The sequence below is a fragment of the Serinus canaria genome, chromosome 24 (assembly GCF_022539315.1).
Source record: "Serinus canaria isolate serCan28SL12 chromosome 24, serCan2020, whole genome shotgun sequence".
NCBI classification, from domain to species: domain Eukaryota; kingdom Metazoa; phylum Chordata; class Aves; order Passeriformes; family Fringillidae; genus Serinus; species Serinus canaria.
In genome coordinates this window covers 4,845,293-4,868,963 of record NC_066337.1, presented here as the reverse complement: position 1 = coordinate 4,868,963, position 23,671 = coordinate 4,845,293, and the positions used below count along the sequence as shown (strand labels likewise).

Below are 23,671 nucleotides of genomic sequence, written 5' to 3'. Positions count from 1 at the left end.
AATTTTAAAGTTAACCATTGAATGGATGCTGAGCCACTGCTCCTCAACCCATCCCTTGGCTAAAAGCCTCACCAAGCCAGATTCTCCAAAATTGCTCATCCCAGAATGGTTTGGCTTGGAAGGGACCTCCAAAACCCTTCAGTTCCACCCCCCCCACCACGTGCAGGGACGGTGCAGATCCCAAAATCTCGTCCTGAAGGATGCAGGGATGAGTTGTTGTGGTGTGCTGGGCTTTTCCTGCACTCAGGGAAGGCTCCTGACACCTTCCAGGTTCCCAGATGGTGACTGGAGCTGAGGATTTCACAGGCTCCTGGGTATTTTTAGCAGAGGAAGATTTTTGTGCAACAACTGTTGCCTTTTCTAGCAACAGCTCAAGTCTCCAGGAGAACTGCTGAGACCTTGTGAAATTCAGGTTTTTGCATAACATTCAGTAGTAAAGCAGCGGGGTTTGGATGGAAGTGGGATTTAAAATGCTGGTTTGAGTCTGGGAGAGGGGAAAAATAAAAAAAAAAAAAACGTTTGCAAAGCTTTGCCTCGTGGGAAGCTTCCCAGTTCCAGGTGCTTGGGGAAGATGTGGAGCTGTTTTAGGGACTGAATTTGTGGTTTGGGACAGAAAATCCAGGTTCCTGTGAGCTGTGGGATCATCTCTTGGGTGTGCTGGAGCTGTTCTTCCCCTTCAGAGGAGCTGCATCCACAGAGCTGATGCTGACAGTGGAAATCCACCCCAAATGGGAGGTGTTTGGCTTTTGAGAAACTTCTCCAAAAAAAAAAAAAAAAATTATTCTCCCGCTTTTGCACAAATTTGGTGACATTTGACAATTTTCTGGTGGTGGCAGCATCCTTGTGAAAGTTTAAAATGCTTCTGGGAGAAGATCAACCTGCTTTTTCTAGCAGTGAAGCCTTATTTTTTTAAGGAAAGGTGGTTTGCTAAAGAAAAAAACAGGAAATTCTGACGCATCCTGGAGATAAAAATATCCTGTTCCCTGAGATAAAAGTAATAATTTTATTGGGGTTTTTGTTAAAGAAGAAACTTTGCAAGGGCAGAGAGAGAAGTTTTGAAAGCATTTTTTCCCCCTTTTGCTTCACAAATGTCTTTCCTTCCCTTTTTGCCCAGTTAAATGTGGGGTGGGCAAGGATGGGGGGACCCCTCAGGGCTGGGGGTGCAGCAAACCCTGCCAGGAAGGCACAGGATGCTGTGATTGCCTCATTTTTCTCTCAAGTCACATCTTTCTTTGCCTGGAGGAGCAAAAAAGGGGAGCAAAACAGATTTAGGGGATGAATCCAGTGGGGAGAGGCTGCAGGACTCGGTCATTTGTGAGGTTGCTGTCCCTTGTTTGCCCTGCAAGGCTGCTGCAAAACTTGGTTTATTCCCCTTCTCCTCTTTATTTCCCTTCTCCTGTTTATCCCCTTTCTCCCACTTATCCCCCCTTTTTATTCTCCCATTTATTCCCTTTCTCCCTTTTTTTTCCTTTATTCCTCTTCTCCTTTTTTTCCCCCTCTTTTCCCCATTTATTTCCCTTCTCCCTTTTATCCTCTTTGCCCCATTTATCCCCTTTCTTCCATTCATCCCTTTCTCCCATTTATTTCCTTTCTTCCACTTATCCTTCTTTCTCCCATTTATCCCCATTCCACTTTTATCCTCCTTTTTCCCACTTCTTCCCCTTCTCCCATTTATCCCCTTTGCCCCATTTTTCCCCCTTCTCCCATTTATTTCTTCTCCCATTTCTCCCCCATCTCCCATTTATTTCCCTATCTCACATTTATCCCCTTCTCCCATTTATCCCCATTCCCCTTTTTATTCCCATTTCTCCCGTTTATCCCCTTTTTCCCCATTTCTCTCCTTTCTCCCATTTATTTCCTTTCCCCCATTTGCCCTCTTCTCCCATTTATCCCCTTCTCCCACTTATCCTCCTTCTCCCATTTATCCCCATTCCCCTTTTTATTCCAATTTCTCCCATTTATCCCTCTTCTCCCATTTATTTCTTCTCCCATTTATCCCCCTTCCCCTTTTTATTCCCATTTCTCCCATTTAGCCCCTTTTTCCCCATTTCTCCCCCTTCTCCCATTTATCCCCCTTTGCCCCATTTCTCCCATTTATTACCCTGTCTCCCATTTATCCCCATTCCCCTTTTTATTCCCATTTCTCCCATTTATCCCTTTCCCTCCTGCAGTGCCACCAGTGCAGGTGATTTCCCCCTTGCCCTTCCAGAACTGTTTCCACCTCTCCAAACCCACCCAGCTCCAACTCCTCCTTTGCTTTTCCCCTGCCCAGGGCCGCAGACCCGGCTACTTCTCCTTCCTGGACCCCTTTTCTCCGGGCGTCTGGCTCTTCATGCTGCTCGCTTACCTGGCTGTCAGCTGTGTCCTCTTCCTGGTGGCTCGGTAATGTCGCGGTGCCTTTCCCTTCCTCGCGGTGCCACCTAGTGTCACTGCAGACCCGGGCAGAGGGGACTCCCGGGGGGACACGGGGACATGCTCTGCCCCCCGGCTCACCAGAAGCGTCCCAGCCCTGTGCCAGCAGGGGACTGAGGTTTGTCACCGTGTCCCCACGCTGGGATGGTCACCGTGCCCTGGCTCAGGAAGTGTTTGGCCACAGTGGTGCCCAGAGGTGGTGGGAGGTTCTGGAGAAGGTTTTGGTGCTGTTTAAATGCTCCCTTGGATGATTTTTTACCCTTTTGTCCCAAGCAGGGAGGGTGGAGGCTGTTGGGAACCTGCAAATCCATTCTGAGGTGGGAACACGAATCCCACCGGTGATGAATGGCTCCCCAGTTGGTGCAGGACAGGGAAGTTCATGGGCACCTTTGAGCAGCTGAGTGCAGAGCCTGGCTCAGCCCCTCTCATTCCCCTGCCACCAATTTCAGTCAGTCTCAGAACACCTCTCTGGGTGCTCACCCCAGCACGGCCCCCATGGAGCCCCAGGCCTGCTCTCCCTGCCCTGCCCACAGCCCTGGGGAGGGGCTGTCACAGACACAGTGGAGCTGTGTCCTGGCACTGTGTGCCAGGGACCGCTCAGGGCTCCCTAGCTCTTTGGGGACTTCTCAGTGCCCAATTCCCATTGCACAGGGACCCCTCAGTGCCCAATTCTCATTTCACAGGGACCCCTCAGTGCCCAATTCTGGTCACACAGGGACCCCTCAGTGCCCGCTGCTCATCACACAGGGACCCCTCAGTGCCCAGTTCTCATTTCACAGGGACCCCTCAGTGCCCAGTTCCTGTTGCACAAGGACCCCTCAGTGCCCATTCTCATTTCACAGGGACCCCTCAGTGCCCACTGCTCATCACACAGGGACCCCTCAGTGCCCAGTTCTGGTTACACAGGACCCCTCAGTGCCCAGTTCTGTTGACACAGGACCCCCTCAGTGCCCAGTTCTCATTTCACAGGGACCCCTCAGTGCCCAGTTCTCATTTCACAGGGACCCCTCAGTGCCCAGTTCTCATTTCACAGGGACCCCTCAGTGCCCAGTTCCTGTTGCACAAGGACCCCTCAGTGCCCAGTTCCTGTTGCACAAGGACCCCTCAGTGCCCAGTTCTCATTGCACAAGGACCCCTCAGTGCCCAGTTCTCGTTGCACAAACTGGGACTGTGCTGTCACTGGCACAGTGACACTCCCTCAGTATGGCTGAGGTTGTCATCCTGACAGGGCTTTAATGGGTTCTTCAAGTGCTGTTACAGCCTCAGAAATGCAGGTCTGGAGAAACCATTGAATTATGCACAGCTGGTGCCTCTTTAGCCCCTTCCTCATGTTTTAAATATGATCCTCCATAGAGGTGCCTTTACCCAGCTCCCCTCTGGAGAGGGAGCTTTGGCTGCTGCTCCCTGCCTTGCTCAGCAGGAAGGAGCTCTTGACCCTGTGAGCTGCAGACTCTCCCAGAGCTCTGGGGCTGGCTGCCAGTGCTTGATCCACCGTGGAAGGTCTGCAGGAAATAACCTCCTCATGCTCCCTGGCACCACAGTGAGAGAGGAGATGCAGGGATGAGAAGAACCCCCCTCATTGTGGCTAAATGCAATGTGAGCTGGCACAGCCCTGCAGCTGTTTGGCAATTGCCCCAAAATGACCCTCCCAGGCCCCAGCTTTCTTAGCTAGAGCGGTGTGATGAAGTGCAGCACATCAATTAGCAGACTTTCTTAGCAAACCAGGGAAACTGGGCACTGCAAACAGCCAAAGAGAGAGAGAGGTGCAGTCACAGCAGTGACAGACTGAGACATTTCCCATTCCCACCTCTGTCCTGTCCCTGGAGGATGGGATGCTTTGAAACACCAGCACTCAGCTTCCAGCTCCACCTCAGACCTTCCCAGAGCAGCCCTTTGCACCAACAGAGTTTTTCTTGATGGTTTAATGCAGTCAGGGCTCAAACACTTTGCTTTTGAACTTCCCATCAGTGCTCGTGCTCCGGCAGGGAGCACAGCCAAAGATGTTTGATTTCTGCTTCCCATCAAGTCCCTGCACATCTGGAGCTCCTGCTGTGTTGTGGATGCGCACGCAGGGCTGCAGGATGCATGCAGAGCTGCCCAGAGCAGAGCCTCTCAAAGTTTTTGCAAATCTTTACAAGAAAGCCTCTGGCTCTTGAGTCTTAGAGCAAACGTTTCACACAGCTCTGAGCCCTGGGCATCAACTGACAGCAAAGCATTTCCTCCTTAGAAAACTCTGCCTCCAGGAGAGCTGGAGCTTCACAGCTTTTCTCTCTTTTGTGGTTTTTTTTTTAAGTGTCCCATTTCCCAGCGCATTCCCTGAGCTCTCCTTGTCTCGTCCTTTCAGGCTGACACCGTACGAGTGGTACAGCCCCCACCCCTGCTCCCAAGGTCGATGCAACCTCCTGGTGAACCAGTACTCGCTGGGGAACTCGCTGTGGTTCCCCGTGGGGGGGTTCATGCAGCAGGGCTCCACCATCGCCCCCCAGGCTCTGTCCACGCGCTGCGTCAGCGGAGTCTGGTAAGGAGGGCAGCCCTCCCTTTCAGGAAGGATTCTCTGGGCACCCGTGGGTGTGGAGGAGGGGTTTCCTCATGGAAAGGGCTGTGGGACATTGGGAGGGGTAGCCCAGTGGGGATGTTCAAGGGTGACTGGATGTGGCATACACTTGTCTGGGTGACAAAGCGGGGACCGATGGTTTTGGAGTTAGCAATCTCAGTGATTCTGCGAGGCAAAGGGTGGGATGGAGAGCAGATTTTCTGAGGGAAACCACACCTTCCCTTCCCTCCCTTAGGTGGGCATTCACCTTGATCATCATCTCCTCCTACACGGCCAACCTGGCAGCGTTCCTGACCGTGCAGAGGATGGATGTCCCCATCGAGTCCGTGGATGACCTTGCTGACCAGACCACCATCGAGTACGGCACCATCCACGGCGGCTCCAGCATGACCTTCTTCCAAGTAAACCCCATTCTGTGGCTGCCTGGGGGGGCAGGGGGGGCACAGGGCACCCCTCAATCAGATTGGGGTGTCCCCTCAGCCTGCTGTGCCCGTGTGTCACTCCAGTTGCTGGCACGAAGGGGAACTCTGCAGAGATCCCTGCACAGGATGAAGGGTGGCAGAGGGATGGTGGAGCACACAGAGAGGGAATTCCGCAAGGAATTCAAATTTTCACGGGTCTCCACATGGTTTTAGCTTTTATTTGAGAGTCTTTCAGATGGGATAAGCAAAGAAATATTTGCACCGCCCAGGCAGGCTCACAGAAGTCAGAGTGCTGGAGCCTGTGTGAGGTCAGTGGCATTGAAATAAGTCAAGTGTATGCAAAGTTATGTGGGCCATTTAGCTCAATTTAATTTTTCTCTTCCCTGCTCTGCTCAGAGGGGAAATAAATGAGTGAATCTTTTCTGCAGAGCTCTGAACGCACAAAGAACTGCTTGAGGATTATTTATTTATTTATGACTTGTTGAAATTCCAAAAGGAGAGAAAGCTTGTTCTCACTCTTTCCCCCCACTCTGAGTCTGAACTGAATTTGGAAGGCTGGGAAATCTCTGGAGTCAGCCTGAGCTTTTCAGCCCAACTTTATGCTCTTCAGGGGTATGGAAAAGAGCTACTTTTAAGCCAAACTTTACATCTAAAATGAGCTGAGCAGGGCCTAAGTGAGGGAGGTGGTTGTATATGAGGAGCTCACTTGAGGAAAGCTTTCAAGTTTAAACCCCTGACTGTCTCTGCACTGCCTGGCAGGGAGGAAATCAGAGAGGAAATTAGGAAAAGAGGCTTTTGTCCTATTTGTGGTGCTTTAAGCTGTGTTTGGATCCATTTACCTCTGGTGTAAGGACAGGGAGGTTAAAGTAGTGATGATAGCTGCTTCCATCCCCCCTCCCTTCCTGGGTGCATGGAGGAATGTTTGTCCCCTCCTGAGGCGCCTTGTCCTGGCAGTGCTTCCCCTGACACTGACACACAGTTGAAGGTCTAAAAATGCAGTGGAACAGAACCAAACCCCCCTGCTCATCTGTCTCCTGCCCAAGTGGCTGCACCCAGAGGACAGAGCTGGACAGATGAGGACAGGAACTGGGTCAGCAGCAGATTCCCTGAGGCTCTCCAGCATTGCTCACCAGCCACAGAGAACGAGCCCTTGACAGTATGAAAATCCTCCTGTAGAGCAGGGTGTGTTTATATTCAGTGTTTGTGCAAGCAGCTTTCACTCTCTGCTCAGCACAGGCAAGAGAGATTCATCATTCTCAGCTTTCTTTTCATCAGACCAGGGTGGCTCAGCCACCAGCCAGCTCTGAGGATCTGGGGCTGGCTGAGCTTTGGTTGATTGTAATCAATAACAAAAAACCCAGTTCTATTCAGCAAGCACTTTAATTTACCTCACAGGGGGGTGAACTAAATCTGGATTATTTTTTGAATTAAATTTGTGAGCAACAATCCCCAGAGAGCTTTTGTGCTGTCCCCAGCCCTCAGTGACCTCCTCAGGGTGCTGCAGTCTGGTTCTGACACTGAAGAACTGTTGGGACAGTGTTTGAGGGATGGTCAGTACAGTGTGAGCTCCACAGGGAGCACCCTGAGGTTTCAATCAACCAAGCAGGAGCTGTTTCTTCAGGCATTTTTTGTGTGTTTTTGATACATGGTCACTGAAATTAAGATTTTTTTTCTAAAATTGAATTTACACAAAGATTTTTTCCAGACCCTGTTGGAATTGGGGCATTTCACGCCCAGCTTTTCCAACAGACTCCCAACACATTTGGGCCTCTTTGAGATAACCAAAGATGAGGCACCAAAATCCTTCCTGAATCTGAAATCTGATTTGATTCCTCTCTCCATTGTGGCTTTTCTGCAGCAGCTCCTGATATGGGGGTTTAATTTTAGGGGTCTGTTCTGGTTTGAATGAAAAACCAGTGAGAGACTCCAAGTCAGAAATACAATTTATTAGGAAAAGAGAAAAGAAAATGAAAATACATGCAATAATATAAAAGAAAAAACCACTGACAGGGTCAGAATACAACCTGACACCCTATTGGTCAGGGTGTTGGGAGCAGTCCAGTTGGAGTGGTGGCTGCAGCCCTCCTGGAGTGGCAGACCTGGTTCTGTTGGAGCAGTGATCCTGTAGAAAGGGTGTGGTCTTCCTCTGAAGATCCAGTCTGAAAAGAAAGCCATTCCTCTGGGAATCCCGTCCAAAGACTGACTGCTCTGTCCCAAACCCCAGAGTATATCCAGGTGGGGATGCTTGGCTCCTCCCCTCTGGGCAGAGCATCTCACAATGGGCTGATATCATTCCCTGAGCCATGGAGTGTGTCCATTGAACAGAAATGGCTCCTGGAGGGAATTCTGTCCCAAACCCCAGAGTATATCCAGGTGGGGATGCTTGGCTCCTGGAGGGAATTCTCTCCCAAACCCCAGAGTATATCCGGGTGGGGATGCTTGGCTCCTGGAGGGAATTCTGTCCCAAACCCCAGAGTATATCCAGGTGGGGATGCTTGGCTCCTGGAGGAATTCTGTCCCAAACCCTAGAGTATATCCAGGTGGGGATGCTTGGCTCCTGGAGGGAATTCTGTCCCAAACCTCAGAGTATATCCAGGTGGGGATGCTTGGCTCCTGGAGGGAATTCTCTCCCAAACCCCAGAGTATATCCGGGTGGGGATGCTTGGCTCCTGGTGGGAGTTATCTCTGAGTCATGCAGCAAGGCATTGATGGCCCCATTAACAGGAGACAAGGAGAAAACAATTCCCCTCCTGGTTTCAGCAGCTCTTGACCACGGTGGTTTGAAAAGGAAGTGAGTTTTTTGGGAGTTTGTGGCCAATAGAATATATCTTCATATTGTAACCTCGAACAGGATCTGATGTACCCCAGATTTCCTCCCTGAGCTGTGGCTGCCTCTTTCCCCCCCGCAGAACTCCCGCTACCAGACGTACCAGCGGATGTGGAATTACATGTACTCCAAGCAGCCCAGCGTCTTCGTGAAGAGCACGGAGGAAGGGATCGCGCGCGTGCTGAACTCCAACTACGCCTTCCTGCTGGAGTCCACCATGAACGAGTATTATCGGCAGCGCAATTGCAACCTCACGCAGGTCGGGGGCCTTCTGGACACCAAGGGCTACGGGATTGGCATGCCCGTCGGTAGGCAGTGAAGAACAATTCTAGTCCTTCTCGGCTATCGGCAGAGGACCGGAGCGTTCCAAAGGCTGTGCCGGCTCTAAAAGCCAACGTTGCATCTCACAGGGTCCTTTTTATTTCTTACCTGTTGCCCATGCTCAGAGCCAGATGTGCCAGACCTTGCTCTGGTCCAGAGCCAGACGTGCAAGGCCCTGCTCTGGTCCAGACCCAGATGTGCAAGGCCCTGCTCTGGTCCAGACCCAGACGTGCAAGGCCCTGCTCTGGTCCAGACCCAGATGTGCAAGGCCCTGCTCTGGTCCAGAGCCAGATGTGAGACCCTGCTCTGGTCCAGAGCCAGATGTGAGACCCTGCTCTGGTCCAGAGCCAGATGTGAGACCCTGCTCTGGTCCAGAGCCATGTGAGACGCGACCGCGGCTCTTTCAATGATTGATGTGAAAGATGTCTCAAAATTGCTGCTTGTTTTCTGCATACCTGCTCTTTGCTGTTTCCTCCCCCAACCAGTGTTTGTGCATCGTTTTGTGCTCCTTCTTTTAATCCCAGAGGTGATGTCAAAGTAATGCTGTGGCAATTCTGGTAGTTTTTAGTGGGAATGCCTTAACAGCTGGTGGTTCTTGAAACTGCAGGCCGGAGACTTTGGCGATTCAGGGGCTCTCATCAGGTTTAACAAATGCAGGGGTTTTGTTTTGCAAATGCATGAGCTCACAAGAGAACATCAGCACTAAATAAGGGTTTAGTTGTTATTCCCAACGATGATCCGCTGGTCTTTTGGACAGCCTGGAAGCCTTGTCCTGACCTTTAAGCCCTGGCATTTAGCAACACAAAGTTGAGGTGGATTACATAAGGCCCCCGTCACACAAACAGCCACTCTAGTTTAGGGAACATGGGTAAGCTTGTAAAGTCACAGCAACCTGATCAAAGTGAGTACAAATCCCTACCTTCAGGGCTAAATTTGTTCTGACATTGTCTTGTTAAACAGTGAAACTGTAGCAGATAAGAGGAGCAGAAAGCTGCTGGCTGGGACAATAGTGCAGAGTTACTGGGAGAGGCAGAGTCTTTCCCATGGCCCTTCCTGGGGATCTCTGGTGGCAGACAAGGATTTCTTGTACCAGACAAGGATCTCTGGTGGCAGACAAGGATCTCTGGTAGCAGACACTGGGACTGCAGCAGAGCTCTGTGCCCAGCACAGGACTGAGCTCCTCCAGCATGGACATTTTGGCTTCCATGATCCTTGGGCTCCTTCCAGCTCAGGATTTCTGTGATCAGTTTGAGGGAAGGAGCATTAGAACAAGGTGAAATTGGAGGTGGAATGACAAGAGAGGGACCTCTGTGGCCTGCAGGAGCAGGATACTGAACTGCTCATTGAAAAGCCAAAGCTCCCCTTGCCATGGACCTGCTCCAGAGGCCTGTGTGGCTCCTGATGGCCAGGCAAAGTCACCTTCTGCAAGTGACGCTAACCAGGTGACATTCCCAGCGGGGTGGCTGCAGCTTTCCATGACTGGCATGGACTGACAGCCCCTCCAAGCCACCCAGAGAGGAGCTGTGCTAGCTGGGCACGCTGGGGTGGGGCAGGCGAGTGGCGAGGATGATGATGGGGAGGAAGGTGGGGCCCTACCACGTCCCTCTCGGCGTTGCAGGCTCCGTGTTCCGCGACGAGTTCGACCTGGCCATCCTCCAGCTGCAGGAGAACAACCGCCTGGAGATCCTGAAGCGCAAGTGGTGGGAAGGAGGGAAGTGTCCCAAAGAGGAGGATCACAGAGCCAAAGGTAAGCCCTGCACTCCCAAGGGACCAGGCACAGCAACATCCTGGCTGGAGGTGCAAGGATGGACACCCAGCTGCACGTCTGCCAGGTTTTCTGCCTGGGAATCACTTTTTCCCCTTCTCCTGACCTGAGATTCCTTCCTTCACAACTCAAGGAGAAAGCCAAACAGCTCCGCCGTGCCTCACGCTGTGTGTTTTTGCCTGGGGCAGAGATGGCGGGAACAACCAAATGACAAATATTGGAGGCATATGGAGGGTAAATTAGCTTCTAATGAATGTCTGGGAAAATGGATGGCTGAAGGGATCAGACCAAAATCCTGCGTTCCTTGAAGGGAGATGGATCTCCACCACAGGCCCACTGGTTAATGGCTTCATGTGAAAGCGTCTTTTAAACAGCCAGGGGAAGGGACACAAGGACTTTATTAGTACATTTGTAAACTGAGGAGCAAATTCTTTTGGGTAATACTATGCAAATTGCCATAAAAGCCACCACATTAGGCTGATGTCCCAGCGTGAGAGCAGTTGCCAGCTTAACACAGTTGCTGCATTTTTTAGTTTTGGCAGCGGCCCTTTCCTCAGCAAGTGTTTTCTGCGTGGCCAGCAGGCCCCCCAGTTAAAAGCACAGCCTTGTGACCTTTGTGGGAGCAGAGAAAAGAGCCAAGCCAGGGCTGGGGAAGCTCTTTTGGGGGTTTTGACCTTGCAGTAGGTGTAGGTGTGTGTTCCTGTGCAGTTTGGCTGGCACCCCACGGGGCTGGGAGGTGACGCTCACTTTTGGGCAGTGCTGCCCTACAGAGAACCCCAGTTATTTATCTCCAGGCTGAAGGTGTAAGACATCAGGCTATTGCTATTAAATGAGTTGCTTTTGAAGGTGGAAGGGTTCACTTTCTCCCTGGACTGTGCCAAAGGCAGCTCCAAGGTGGAATGTGGGCTGGGGGCTGTTTTGAGATGGCTTTGGAAGGGGGAAGCTGGGCTGTGTCTGGCACTACCCTGAACTATCTGTGACCCTGGGCAAGTTTTTCTGTTGGTTTGTTCCCTATGCCATGGCTCACTTGCTCACTTTGGGAGGTGAGGAAGGCTGTAGCTGTATGGAGAAAGGAAATAACCTCAGTGAGCTTGGGTGTCTGAGGTGGCACCCAGACAGAATGATAGGAGGATGGAGAGAGAGGTACAAACCCTAAATTCACTCTTGTGAGCTGTGGGGAGGAGTGGATAGCCTTTACTTTTGGGTCTGAATTGTGATTCTGGGCTGTTTTATCTGCCTTTCCATTGCTGTGGAAGCACCTCTGCAAAAGTCTCTGATTTACAGACTGCCTGCATTGCTCTGGGGGTGGTGCCAAAAGAATGACGGAGGAGGAGGCAGAAATGTGATCTGCTAAGTTTTAGAACAAAACAGGTCAGCGATTTACAAGGATTTTGGTGAGGTTTTATGTCCAAAAGCCACGCCGAGATCAAGTCAATAAATCATCTATTCTTACACTTTGATTTAATGCTACAGGAGGGAGAGGAAGATTTTTATAGATGTTCTTGTTGAGTAATGGCCTCACACAGCCAAGCCAGGGCAGAGCACATGGTTTTTAGTAATCAATTCAATCAGGGACCCAAACCAAACACAGGAGACAGGAACCATATCCCAGGACAGAAAATGCAAGTGAAGTGATGGCCTCAGCACTTGGAAAGCTCAGGTTTTTAAGGGATGGATTTTCCCTCAGCTGGTGGAACTTTCTGGAATGCAGGCTGGGTAGGCATGGTGGTCATCCCATAGGAAGTGAGTCGTGCAGGGGAGGTGGGACGAGCTATCCATGGAAGGAGCTGTTCCCTCCTCATGGGCCAGGGGGCTGGGCAGAGACACCCAACCCACAGCCAGGTTCCCCAGGGTGGCAGGGACCCCATTTTGTCACCCTGTAGTGACACAGCATCCTGCTCTTGTTTGGAGCCTCTCCTCTCCCACTGCAGTCCGAGCAGACGGAATCATTTCCCTGCAGCACTTTGTGATGCAATCAAAGGAGATTTTCCTGCTGCCAGCTTCCTCTAAAGCCCTTCCCTGTCTCCTTTATCTCTGCTCCTTTAACAGCCTTACTTCTCTTCCTTTTCAAGTTCAAAGCCACTGGAGCTAGGTGAATAATTTGCAGGGCTTAATGTGCCCCTTTGATCCTGTATTTTTCCCCCTCCCATTTTCAGTTTGTCCACAAATTGCTTTGTGCTTCCCCTCCAACGTTCTGGCTGTTTATCTGCAAAATCATCATTTCTGAGCAGGCATCTTCGATCCTGCAGTTATTGCAAGTCACTCACTTGGGCCATCTGAGTCATGCAGGGAGCTATTAATAGGACACTGCTGGCTCCGTGCTTTGGTCCCTGGCTGGGCATCTACAATGCCAACAAAACAGCCAAGCCTGGGGGCTCTGTGCAGTGATACTTGAGATTTATGGAGTGCCTGCCCCTCCAGAGTGTCTCTCCTGCTTTATTGTAGGCCTGGGGATGGAGAACATTGGTGGAATCTTCGTGGTGCTCATCTGTGGCTTAATCGTAGCAATTTTTATGGCAATGCTGGAATTTTTGTGGAGCCTTCGACACTCTGAACAGTCAGAGGTAGGACCTGGGAGTGTCCCGAGGGGACAGGGTGTGTTTCTTGCTGTCTGTGGGGTGTCATGCACCCAGGCTGAGGAGCAGTCCCAGCCAGGACAGCTCAAAGCCAGGAGCAGGCTTGGTCTTTTGGGCAGGGTCTAAAATCCATGAGCTTCTCGTGCATTCCTACTCAGAGCGAGACTGTAGAGATGCTCCAAGGGCTTTCAGAGGGGTCAGAGATGTGTATAACATCCAGGTACCTTTCCTGGGGACGGGATTTCTGCCTGCAGCAGGTTTGGATCCTGTGCTGATCTGGGGATGAAGAGCACAGAGGGGTCTCTGATGAGAGGTGGAGTTGGGTTAAATTCTGTAGATTCTGAGCATTGGTGTTGAAAACCAGCAGCACCAAGTCCATAAAAATCTGGGGTCAGTATCACATCATGGGTTGGAAGGGACCTTAAAGCTCATCCAGTTCCACCCCCTGCCACGGTCAGGGACACCTCCCACCATCCCAGGTCATTCCAAGCCATCATCACTGCAGGACCCAGCGCCCCCGAGGGACTCAGAGCTCGCTCAGGTGAGCAGCACAGCTCCGTTGTCCCTTGTCCCCCGCAGGTGTCGGTGTGCCAAGAGATGGTGACGGAGCTGCGCAACATCATCCTGTGCAAGGACAGTTTCCACCCCCGTCGGAGGCGAGGGGCGGTGGTACGGACTCGCCCCGCTGCGCCCGAGGAGCGCCGAGCCCGCAGCACAACCACGCTCAGCAACGGCAAGCTGTGCAGCGGGGGCGAGCCAGACCCCCTGGCACAAAGACTGGCACAAGAGGCCGCCCTGGTCGCCCGGGGCTGCACCCACATCCGCGTGTGCCCCGAGTGCCGCCGCTTCCAGGGGCTGCGGGCGCGGCCGGCCGCGGGGTCACCGGCGCGCAGCGAGGAGAGCCTGGAGTGGGACAAGGCCACCAACAGCAGCGGGCCCGAGTAGCGCCGGGCTCGGGGGGCGTCGGGGTGGGGACGAGAGGGTCCTGTTCCATTTTACAGAACACGGACTTGTACAATGTCAACTCGTTTTTAAATCAATAGCAGTTACCCGGCTTCTCCAGAGCAAGGTGGACCTTGGCGTGGACACTGAGGCCTGGCTGCGGTTTTGGTGTCCGCCACGGCCTGGCGGGGCAGGAGGGAGGTCCTCAGGCTGGTGGGTGTCCAGAGGTTGTCTCTGGGATGGAGGGACGTGGTGGGTGGCTGGTGTAGCAGGGATTGCCCACCCAGGGTCAAGGAGGGGTTCCTGGAACTTCTCGCCCCTCCAAGGTCAGGAGAAAGGACGGCGGCGCTGCCTCTCCATCACTTACTGGGGGATGTTCTCCAAGGGCAGGGGGGGACTTTTTATTTGCTGTGGCTGTTGGAAGGGAGGAGTCATTATTTTGGGGTTTTTTTGTTTAATTTGGGTATGTCAGGACCCAGTCTCCAAGGCACCAGGTGCTGAATTCTTCTTCCTTTTCTGAGGGTTGCAGGTGGGTTGAAGGGCAGAAGGGGAGGATGGGATGGGACACGCTCCCTGTGAGAAGCAGCATTTGCTGGAAGTCCATCTGAGGAGTTTGTTGAAATTACATATATAGAGAAATATATCTATCCACAGATATATATAAATATAAATATTAAAATGCCAAAAAACAGCCAACGAACACAATGAACTCAAAGAGGCCTTGAAACGCCTGGAATTTCAGGGGTTCTGTGTCTTTTGTTTCATTCTGGGGTTACCTTTTGCTTTTTTTTTCCTTTCTGTTCTTGGGATGGGGTCGGGGGGAACACTGGGGGAGGCTGCCCATCCCCACCGGCCGAGGGAGGAGGTGTTGGGACCCCCAAAGTGTCCCTGGCTGTGCTCTGAAGTGACTCTGAGCTCTGACCCAGGCTCAGGAGCTCCCCAAATCTGTGACCCCACGGAGCACCCTCAGCTTCCAGGGTGAATTCCAGCCACACAGCGTTTGAGAAAATCATTAGCCCGGGATCTGGTGTAAGGAAAATAGTGACTTCCCTGGAAACAGCAGCAGCTCACCCTCTGCTTGGTACAGATGTGGGGTTTACACTGGCAAATTTAATTTTCTGATTGAAAAAACAAATTCTATGCAATTTCTGGTCGTAAAAGGAAAGAGATGACAATGGAGAGGGGCAGGGGAGATAAAGCCTTGAGTGAAGGTACATCCTGTTCTTGAATTGTTTTCTTTTCTTTTTGTCTTGAATGTACTTAAATAAAAGATGTCCTTGTATAATCATGCTTTTTTAATTTTTTTTTTCCTCTTTCCTTCCCTGTTTAGAGTCAGGAAAGATGTGAGACAGTTTGAGGCCTGGCTGCTCAGGGAGAAACCCAGCAACTTGACAGGCAAGAGGTGCTTTGGCTGTGGAAGGTCTCTGCTCCCTGAGAGTGTCCACACCCCTGGTGTTGCTGTAGCTGAATGGAAAACAGGAGTTAGAATTAAAGGTCAATTAAAAAAAAAAGCCCAAATGTCTGGTGATGAAGGAGGTGAGAACTCAGAGCTGACAGGAGGGTGAGCAGGGATGCAGCTCCATCTTTCCCACAGCTGGGGGTTGGAGCTGCCCAAGGGTGAATCCAGGGTGATGCCAGCAGATATTTCTGAGGAGGATGGGCAGGGAATGGGGTGTGGACTGTGGTAATGAGCACAGCAGGGTTGTTCTCATGATTCCAGATGTTTCCAAGGAGGATGAGCAGGGAATGGGGTGTGGACTGTGGTGATGGGCACAGCAGGGTTGTTCTCGTGATTCCAGATGTTTCCAAGGAGGATGAGCAGGGAATGGGGTGTGGACCATGGTGATGGGCACAGCAGGGTTGTTCTGATGATTCCAGATGTTTCTGGAATGGGGTGTGGACCATGGTGATGGGCACAGCAGGGTTGTTCTCATGATTCCAGATGTTTCTGAGGAGAATGCACAAGGAATGGGGTGTGGACTGTGGTGATGGGCACAGCAGGGTTGTTCTCATGATTCCAGATGTTTCTGGAATGGGATGTGGACCATGGTGATGGGCACAGCAGGGCCGTTCTCTTGTTCCCAGCAGGGTGTGAAGGGAAGCTCTGCTCCCAGTGCCTGTAAAACAGGCAGCAAGAAGAGAATTTAGAGCTTGTTTTTTAGGGTGTCATATGAGATGCTCACAGAGGTCCTTCCTGGCTTTCACATCTGTAAATCCACAGGCTGTCCCCTCTCCCTGACATTAACTGAGCATGAGATAAGGCAAGGCCATGGAGAGGCAGATCCTGAGCTGAGGTAAGTCAGTAAAACTCCATCCAGCCCTGCAAGGAGCCAGGCTGGGCTTTCAGAGTCCTGACAGCAGCACTAGAGACATCTGAGAGCGCCTGTGTTGTGCTTAAAGGCCAACATGCTTCTACGAGCTGCAGAATATATTCATCAAAAGGAAGCTGCTTTTTAAAATTTATTTACAGATTAGCAGAAGAAAAGGCTCCATGAATCATTTATCAGACCTGATGTTTTTTTCACTGCTTCCCCGCATTGAATAAAGAGGAATCTTGACAGAGCTAGACATTATTCTGCATCTCCAAAGATCTTGCAGTCATCTGCTCAGACAGAGGATGTCAAGGAAATAAAAAAATGAGAAACAACCTGGTTTTTCTCTCTCCTGTTAGCTTGCTCCACCCACATGGTATTTTATATCTGGGTCTGTATTTTAAGGAGATTTGTTTCATGTCCCTCTTACCCTCCTCTCTTTTTAATGTTGGGTTTTTTTTCTTTTTTTAATATTCAGAGGTTCTGCACTCAGAGCAGGGACGGACCTCAGACAAGGAGGATAAAAGCTGCTGTCATTGAGATGCCTTTTCTAATGTGCCTCTGTCCTGTATTTTCTGCTCCCTGCCAAATCCTTCCAGTCCCACCCAGGAGGGAGCAGGGAGCATTATGCATGTGCTGGGTTTGTGCTCACACACATTTCTGTGCCCAGATGGGTTTACATCTCACATATTCCCTCTCTCCCCAGGTTGGTTTTTTTTTCCTTCCCTCTCATCTTTGAAGCCATTGTGGGACTCTTTTGCTCAGCCAGCCCCAATGCTAATGCAGTTCAAGATCTGGAGTAGTTTGCCTTGCAAAAGGCACTTTCCCAGTATTGCTGTCTCCTGATAAACCCCGGGTAATTCTAGTAAGATATCTCTGCAAATTCCACCGGGAGCCAAAGATTAGATCAATTAAAATGGAATACTTTGCTCTGTCCCCTCAAACCAGTGTGTTTGAGCCTCCTGCTGCCCTCTGGTTTGGGCTCTTGTCTCTCCCTGCCCTGACAGCCAATTCCCCAGCCCTGGCTCACTCCACAGCAGCCTGGCAGCATCCTAACTGAAAGGCCTGGGATCTCTCCTCGTGGGCCAAACCCCGTGTTTGTGTTGTTTTTTCCAGGCAGTTCCATTTTCACCTAATGATAAAAAGCTGTTTTCTCCCCAGGGGTTGCATGGGTGAAGGTGTTAACAAGGCCTGGACTAACCTGGGGGCATTTCCTGAGCTGAGCTGTGTACATGAAATAGAAAAGAGTTGTTCTGTGAGCACAAAACCTTGGGAAGAGAGATGCTGAGCTATAAATTATAGAGCAGATACTAAGCCCTCAGTGGTCCTGAGGCAGGAATCTTTTTAACCATTCCACAGCTGCAGAAATCTTCCCTGCTTCTGTCCTTCTCCAAGTGCCTCACCAGGTAAGTGACACAAAAGGTGGAGGAAGATCCACAGGGAGCAGCTTTTTTTTTGCAGAGATCTGGTGTTCTAGAAGGGCTGTGAATCCCTGTGAGCTGGCAGGGAACCGGGAACTGCAGCTGTGGGCACTGGGAAGCTGGGATGGACACAGCAATGTGGGTTTGGATGGCTCTGGTGGCAAAAAAGAACAGACCTGTGGGTGAGAACTGTTCAGTGGAGGCTGGCTGGTTCCTAAGGAGGTTTCTGAGCTGGTTTCTAAGTTTCTGTAAGAGCAAATAAGCAAAGATGGATTGGTTTGGGGTGAAGCTGTCACAACTGGGCTGTGAAAAGCCCAGCATGAGTGATCAAAGCCCCTCCAACCCTTCAGTTTCATTTAGCTCTGCAGTTAATTACCTGCAGGATGGGTGTTTCTCTCTTCTGCTTCACATCCTGGGAAGGTGATGGAATTTCTTGCAGTGGCTTTTAGAGGGGAAAAGCAGCAGTGGCCATCCAGGAAGAGAGTGAGGCACCACTCCAGGGCAATGAGGGCAGAACCAGGCAGAAAGAACTCCAAACTGCCCCCAGAAATGGTAAAAAGTAACTCTGGGCTCACATGTGGCATCTGCAAGTCTGCTGAGGATCTGAGAGTGAGGGAACTTCACATTTGCCTGGAGTGAGGGGCTGAGCACAGCTCAGCGAGCCCAAACTCCTGCAGAGCAGAGCATAAAGCACCCACAGTTCCAGAAACCCCATTAGTGTCTGATGGCCACTAACTGATTGAAAAGACAGAGCTGAACTCTTCTGGGCACAAAGTGGCTCTCATGAATTCAGCAGAAATAGGCTCCCCTGGAACCCGACACCACGCTGGGAAAATCAGGACAATGGGCAGGTTTATGCATCCTTCAGGACGGGTTTTTTTCCCTTCCAAGGGGGGAATCTGCTCTGTTCCAGGTGATTTAGGAGTCTGGTGGTGGCAGGGCTGCAGCATTTCATCCCAGGGATGATTCCAGCTGCAGGGTGAGGATCTGCAGCTGCCCTGGCTGGGGTGGGGGACATGTGGCACTGCCTCACCAGCACAAAGGGTCACAGAGCAGCAGCTCCCTGAGAGCCCTGCCAGGGCTAGAGCAGCATGAAAATAAAGAGAGCTTAATTAACAAAAGCTTTCTCCTCTGCTGTGTTGAGGCCTGCAGTTATCAGCATAGCTGGCAGTTCTCAAAGACTGAAATGACAGTAGTTGGCTGTAAAAGAGATAACTGTCAGATTAGCTGGGACATATCTCTGCTGAGGTTTTCTATATCATACCTATCTTGAAGCATCTCCATGTATCAAAGGGACTGGTTGGCCATTTGCCTCTCCCAAGTACCCTTTCCAGGGTGATAAATAAGGCTCTGTTACAGGGGAAAGGCCTAACATTTCTTGTGCCTTGACTCAGGTTTGGAGCAGCGTTTTTTGGGCTTTGATCAATGTGTGGAGACGAGCCCTGGCTGTTGTTTTCAGTGTTTGATGTATTGAGTTTAGGGTGCAAGGGACAGAAAACGTCTGTTGGGGTGTCAAGGCAGGGAGAGGGGACATTCCTGGTGGGTTCTTTGTGGGGTGAGTGGGATATTCACTGATATTGGTGAGGAAAAGGCAGTTTAGATAAATGGTTTTTTTTTTTTTTTTTCAAATCTCTTCCACCTTTCTCTGTATCACTGAATCCCAGCTGGTTTTGGTTGGGAGAGTCCTTAAAGGACCTTATTCCATCCCCTTTCCATGGGCAGGCACACTCTGCCTTCCAAGCTCCTGTCCCTTTGCTCTTCATCCCCAAACACTTCTCCTCATGTTGCTCAGCCTCAGAATAAAACCTTTCAGCCTGGCTTTTGCCTGAACTGCCAGGGAATGTTCCTCTGGCTTTGCAGCTCTTGCTGAGCTGAGATTTAAAGCAATTTCCTTTCAAAGCCAGAAATGAACACAAATGAGGGGAAAGAACCAGGGGAGGAAAAGAAGAAAGACCTTTTTATTCCCAGAGATGTCTGAGCTGCAAGCCTCAAACTGATTGTTCTTCCAGAGTCTACAGCAAATGCTCCTGAGTGTTCCTGAGCCCAGCCAGGGAGGATGCTCTGATTGCTGCTGGCTGAGCTGAACTGGAGCAAGGAGGTGAGCACACAGCCCTTGGTTTTATTGAACAACTGCTCAGCCTCTGCATCCTGAGCCCTCAGCTGGAATGGAGGTCATGGCATGGGAGGGAGCCACCAAATGTCTTTGCTCTGGGGTCCTGGGAGCCAGACTGTCTGGAAACTTTCCTCTCTCAGGAAAGTTTGTCTGCTGGCCATTTCCAATGGCCCTGGCACAATGTGACTGGGTCAAATGGATGATGTTCCTGTTTGGAGCTGGGGCTTGAATGAAAAACTGGAGTTTTGTCAGGGAATGGCTTTGAGGGGGAAGTCTGCTGTGTTAGAAAACGTAATTTTTTACCCTGACCAATCTATTTCATTCTAATTCCTCCATTAAGCACTGCATTTGAAGGGGACATCACTATTTTGGTGTGAAACCCGCTGCTTTTAGGTTTGTTTTGGGCAAGATCACATCCACAAGGAGCTGTCAGCAAACAGCAGCAAGGGTGGCAAAGCTGGGTGGCAAAAACGCCCCCGAGCCATGGCAGGGCCAAGAGAAGCTGCTGTGCTCTGTGCTTTGCTCAGGGCTATTCCTGGGTAATTTCCTGCTGTGTCCCAGCAGCGAGGACAGAAGCAGAACCATCTCTCCACCAGTTTGCTGATCCATGACAGACTGGGCTGAGTCTGCATCCCTTTCCTGCTTGGACTTTCTTGCCAGTGAGATAAGGATGAAGCCTTGGCAGGCAGAGGAAGGATGGGGCAGGGCTGGAGGCCACAAATTTTCACTCTTGATGCACCAGCAGTGCTTGTTGGGGCTTTGTTGAGATAAGGCACGAAATGATGACACAGACACTGTTGCTCTCGAGGGGAACAAAAAAAAGAGGACCTTTATTTTCTGACTCCAAAATTTATAGTTTTCTAAAGGTGACAGTGGATTGGAGGGTGACAGTGCCACCTCTCCAATGCCACTGGACAGACCAAGGGTCCATCAGTTCTCTCCACCTCCATGAAAGAATGCAAAACATAAGTTATTTACAAAATTGTGTGTGAGAAAGTTTGTTGAAAGAATGTAAACATCAGAAAACGTAACAAAGTTTTACAAAATCAGAGCGACAGGGCTTTGGAAATGTCACTCTGTAAAATGGGGGTGACCTGAGTATTTCCCAGTCTCACCCTGTTTGCTAAGTACTCCGTCAGAAAATAGAAGTGGAGGGAAATCTTTGGATTAATGTGTAGGACTGGCAAGGTTTAATCTGTTCTTGTTTGCAGAGGGCTCTAAGAGCGGGTGGAGATTTGCCAAGTGTTTGCCAACATTAATGGTTAATTATTATGAATTCTGGCAGCCCACAGACGCAGCCAGCATCATTCTCCAAGTGGGATCCAGACCTGCAATGGAGTTGTTGCACACTAAAAATGGGAAAATACAGCTTCTAGCTCTGTTCTGTCCTGCTCTCCCAGCCAAAGCCCCATTCCAAAATCACAATCAGCAGTGGCACCTCTCTGTCTCATCAGAGCTTCAAATCCAGGACATTTGGCAGAGGGAGGCTCAGCCTTTTCCATGTCTGGGCTCATTTGTGTCTGCTGGAGCCCTTTTTATCTGAGTGAACAGGATGGAAATGGTGGCCTGAGATGAGCTGTGTCTGGAACAGGGGGGTGCCACGGCAGGGACAGATCCAGAGCTGGCTGGAGAAGGGCTCTGAGCATGATCCATGCCCAGGCTGGGTCAGTGAGTGCCCAGCTGTGCCCTGGCACCTCCAAATGTGTGGATGCCACTCTGAGGGATCACAGAGCTGGCAGAGCGGGTCACACCTGAGTTTGGGGGTCTCCCAAGCACAGCAGGGCAGCTGCATCCTGCACTGAGCCCCCAGAAGGGTCCCCACAGTGCTACAGAGGGTGACAGCAGCCAGCTGAGCCAGCGTGGCCTCGAGGGGGGGAGATCTGATTTGCCAGACTTCATTTGCAGCAGTACCTGAGAAAGCTGCCTTTATCTAATTGTAGCCATCCAGAAAATGAAATCAACTGCATAAAAAGCTCAAGGTCCATTTGGTGCTCTGAGCATGCCTAGCAATTGCCAGATTATGAAAATGCAATAGATCTTGGGGCTCGGCCGGCGCTGATTTAAGTTCTGATTTATTTCTGATTTCTCCGTCTGAACACACAGCCTCAATTTCTGAAACTGAAAGCTGCATTGTCCCCATCTTTGGGCCACTGATAATGTTTGAGAGTTATGGCCACGGAGAAATGTTTGCTCTAAAAGGAAACTTCAAGGTGCATTAGTCAGGGATAATTGACAGAGACTGAAGCAGTGATTTGGGGAGCGTCTGTGCGGAACCAAAGATCCCAGTGAACAGTTCCCTAAAATTAATGCTGGGGCCAGGAGCAGCTTGGACCTGATCAGCTGCCACTGGTGCTAAATGAAGCCAGGCTCTAAAGTTATTAGCAAAATATCTCTGGAACAGCTCTGCAGTGGATTTATGGGCTTGCTTCAGTCTTTAGGGGCCAAATCTGCAGTGTGCTCAGCATTCCCTTGTCACAGAGGTATTTTCTGAAAAATCTTCTGCCAGGATTTTTTCTCTTGAGAAGCTGAGAAGCCTCAGAGGAAAAGAAAAGCAATAATTACCTGCTGCTGTGGAATGCAACAGGTGCATCTTTGATTGATCCATGTGAGTTGTTTCTACTTGATGACCAATCACAAGTCCAGCCGTGTTGAGACTGTGGTCAGTCACAAGATTTTATTATCATTCCTTTCTTTTCCTTGTTTGCTTTTTGATGAAATCCTTTCTTCTTTTCTTTTAGTATAATTCTAAGACATCATTATAATATAATATAATATAATATAATATAATATAATATAAATATAATATAATATAATATAATATAATATAATATAATATAATATAATATAATATAATATAATATAATATCAATATAATATAATATAATATAATATAATATAATATAATATAATATAATATAATATATCAGCCTTCTGAAAGATGGAGTCAAGATTCTCATCACTTCCCTTGTCCTGGGACCTCTGTGAGCACCACAGTGAGGAACATTCCCACATTCCCTGGGTTGGGTGGGAGCAGGGAATGCTCAGCATCCCTCAGGACTGGGCTCTCCTGGAGCTCAGGCCAGGCTAGCAGGGCTCACACCTTGAACTCCCTCCTTAATCCCCAGATGGAATGAAAGGTCTTCTCTCCACACTTAGTAAATCTCCAATTTTATTTCTCATTATTAAATCATGAAATTGGCCATAAATGTTTAAATTAAGTGAAAGGAAGAGAGATTTGTGAGAAAATTGAAGCCTCTTTGAGGAATTGAAGAATAATCTCCAAGGATGAAGAAAGTTGCATTTGCTAGACCCAAAAGTGAAAGGATCAAAAAGCTACAGAACAGCAATAGAGAATTGCATGGTTTAAATCCTCTACCCCGCCCTCCCCTAAAACCTCTGCTGTTTTTAACACAGCAGAAGTGTTCTGATAAGCAGCACAGTCTGAGAGATGCTCCTTCCTCTGCTGCTGCCATTATCTCTGTGTGTGACCCAGGGCAGTTCTGTGACCCCAGTGTCCCTGAGTGTGACAGTGACACTCCTGCTCTGTGTGCAGTGAGACCTTTAGAACATTATTAGTGTGAGCTGGCAATTAATTGGGTTTAGATGCCTCTCTCTAACTAGAAAAAGAGCCTGCTGCTTTTTTTCTTTTTTTTTTTTTTTTTCATTAGCACAGTGAGTAATTAACTCTTTGATTTTTCACAGGCTGGGTTTGATGCTCCATCTCAGGTAATTTTTCAGGAATACACAGGAGGGTTTTTTTGCCTTTCAGACCAAATGGCAGTGAAATTAGGGGAGTTTTTGCCTTTTATGCTGGATGTGATTCCCTCCTGGCCTCTGTTTGTGCAGCTCAGACCCTGGTAAGTGCCCCCGGTGACACTTGTGGTGACATTAATTTGTGGTGCATTAGAGGGATGGCTTGGGATGGGATTATTTCCAGATATTGAGGATGTTTTGCTTGCTGAGTTAATCAGGTCCAGCCCTAAAAATATGAAAATGACTGGGATTT

General features: G+C 49.9%; 1 protein-coding gene across 1 annotated transcript in view; it reads left to right on the top strand.

The window, feature by feature from the left end:
* GRIK4 (glutamate ionotropic receptor kainate type subunit 4) overlaps positions 1-15,120 on the top strand; it is a 69,145-nt gene extending 54,025 nt beyond the window's left edge. Inside the window, exons 12-18 of the mRNA XM_050983460.1 lie at positions 2,273-2,382; positions 4,757-4,930; positions 5,202-5,367; positions 8,298-8,523; positions 10,155-10,283; positions 12,747-12,865; positions 13,457-15,120. Of these exons, the coding sequence (XP_050839417.1) occupies positions 2,273-2,382; positions 4,757-4,930; positions 5,202-5,367; positions 8,298-8,523; positions 10,155-10,283; positions 12,747-12,865; positions 13,457-13,822 (1,290 nt within the window). The 3' untranslated portion in view covers positions 13,823-15,120. The remainder of the gene's footprint in view (positions 1-2,272; positions 2,383-4,756; positions 4,931-5,201; positions 5,368-8,297; positions 8,524-10,154; positions 10,284-12,746; positions 12,866-13,456) is intronic.
* Positions 15,121-23,671: the final 8,551 nt, after the last annotated feature.